The sequence below is a fragment of the Pieris napi genome, chromosome 1 (assembly GCF_905475465.1).
Source record: "Pieris napi chromosome 1, ilPieNapi1.2, whole genome shotgun sequence".
In the NCBI taxonomy this organism is placed as follows: Eukaryota; Metazoa; Arthropoda; class Insecta; order Lepidoptera; family Pieridae; genus Pieris; species Pieris napi.
The window spans coordinates 12168594-12170707 of NC_062234.1; the positions used below are offsets into that span (position 1 = coordinate 12168594).

The 2114-nt window shown below is 31.3% G+C and overlaps 1 protein-coding gene across 1 annotated transcript; it reads left to right on the top strand.

Moving 5' to 3' along the window:
- The first annotated feature begins 987 nt into the window (after positions 1 to 987).
- LOC125063819 (ER membrane protein complex subunit 7) lies at positions 988 to 1860 on the top strand. Its single transcript, XM_047670468.1, has one exon. It carries the CDS (start codon positions 1096 to 1098, stop codon positions 1783 to 1785), a length of 690 nt encoding a protein of 229 aa, XP_047526424.1. The 5' UTR covers positions 988 to 1095; the 3' UTR covers positions 1786 to 1860.
- The last annotated feature ends 254 nt before the right edge of the window (positions 1861 to 2114 follow it).

The window sequence follows — 2114 nt, forward strand, 5'->3', positions numbered from 1 at the left end:
AATAGAAGTAAATTTAGAAGAATAAACATGTCATGGAATATCATGAACATGCCCGAAGCCTTTCATAGCTCTTTGGTTTAGGGTACTTAATGACGTGGAATCAGTGTTTTAATCCCAGAAATAGCTAGCCTAGGTATACATAAATACATACGGATCAATATATTAGCATTAAGTTTTCCATAATGCTAATATAATGAGTTCTTCACTCATTATTCAAAAGCATTTTCGATTCGATTCGATTTTCGCAAAAGAGAAAATCGGTTATAGATGGGTATATAACATAATTTGTCTGCATCGTTTGTCTATTGGTTATCATGTTCGACTGTGATTGTGGATTCTCAAATTCATATTCCGAAAAAAATATTCCAATAAACGTCAAGCTGCCGATCCTCCAGTTACTCCGTGTTTTGTCGTGTCGGTCATCCGTCTCAATTCTCATCGTGGTACCTACATGATTATTAGAGAATTGAAAATTAATATTTCTCTAAATTTTCTCAATGTAAGGTTTACAATGAAACCGATGGTATGCAAAGTTGTAAAATACAATAATTTTTGCTCTTCTCAATTCTCAAAAATCAAATCTAGTGTACATTCTTCTTTTGAAATATTGCAGTTAATTACTAGTTTTGTCGAGTACAAAACAAATCTTGAAGACAAACATTTCTTCTAACGATAGAATGTATTAATTTCATATATCTTATCTTCTTCATATCTCAATAGTTTTATTGCAGAGTATGTTCGAATTGAAATATTATAGATTTACTTAACACTGTATAAAATTGTTCATCTAATTAGGCTTGTCTAGTATAAAAGTGATCCCTTTATACTAAATTCACAGAATTTGATTGTATAGAAGAGTTAGTTTCGGGTTTTCTATATATTTCCCATTTCATAAAGTATTTTTTTTTAATACTGACGCCTGTTATATCTGTGACGAGCTATCTTATATCACATGAGAATCTATGACCATTGACTACAGTCCTCTTTTGTCAATTGTCATAATTTTGTTGAAAAATATAGATGTCGATTGATTTGATACACATTTCTTGATTTTATAGATTTTAATAAAACGTAATTAAGCATAAATACTTTAAAATGAATCGTAATATTTTAACGGTTATTATCCCAATTGTTTTTGCAAAGTTTGTTCTGTGCACAGTCCACACTGGATCAGCTCAACCCTTTTTTGAAGATGAAGTTGGTGTTGAAAGGTATATCGTTGAAGGCAGAGTTTTTCCACCGGAACCTAACGAAGCAAGCAATTGGCAAATAGACACAAGAATACATATTAATGGTGGCGAGTATATTGGATTCGTAAAAAATGACGGGTCATTCACTGTACACAATGTACCTTCGGGGTCGTATGTCGTTGAAATTGTGCACCCCGACTATATGTATGAGCCCGTCAGAGTAGAAATTAACTCCAAAGGCAAAATAAGAGCAAGAAAAGTAAACTACATTCAGACATCACAGGTTATTCAAGTACCCTACCCTCTGAAAATGAAATCAGGGTCTCGATGCAAATACTTCCAAGCAAGAGAACAATGGAGAGTTACTGACTTCCTATTTAACCCAATGGTCATTATGATGGTGCTGCCTCTATTCCTTATTATGATTTTACCCAAAATGATGAATGATCCAGAAACAAAAGAAGACTTAAAGCAAATTAGTAATATGACCAAAATGTCTGATTTCCCAGAAATGTCGGAATATATAACTGCAATGTTTAGCGGAGGTGCAAAGCCTAGTGCTTCAAAAGCTAAACAAGTCAAGAAAAGGCAGTAAATCTTTTGTTTAATCTATTTAGTCAATTTATGTTATAGGAATTCAACCCTTATATAATAAATTATTTAAAGTTTTTAAAATTGTTTACATAATAACTGACTTTGGTATTTTCATTGCGTCAAATATGTACTTATATACTTACTGTTTAAGTTAGGTTTGCAATGAATTCAATTTAGATATTATACTTTTTCTATTTCTAAATATTAATTAAGTACAATGGATATTTAATCTATAAATTAATCCAACCTAAATAAAAATAGTGGCAGCTTAAATAATTTTCTGTTTGTAAAAAAGCATACAGACCACCAGGGAATAAATAAAACAAGGTA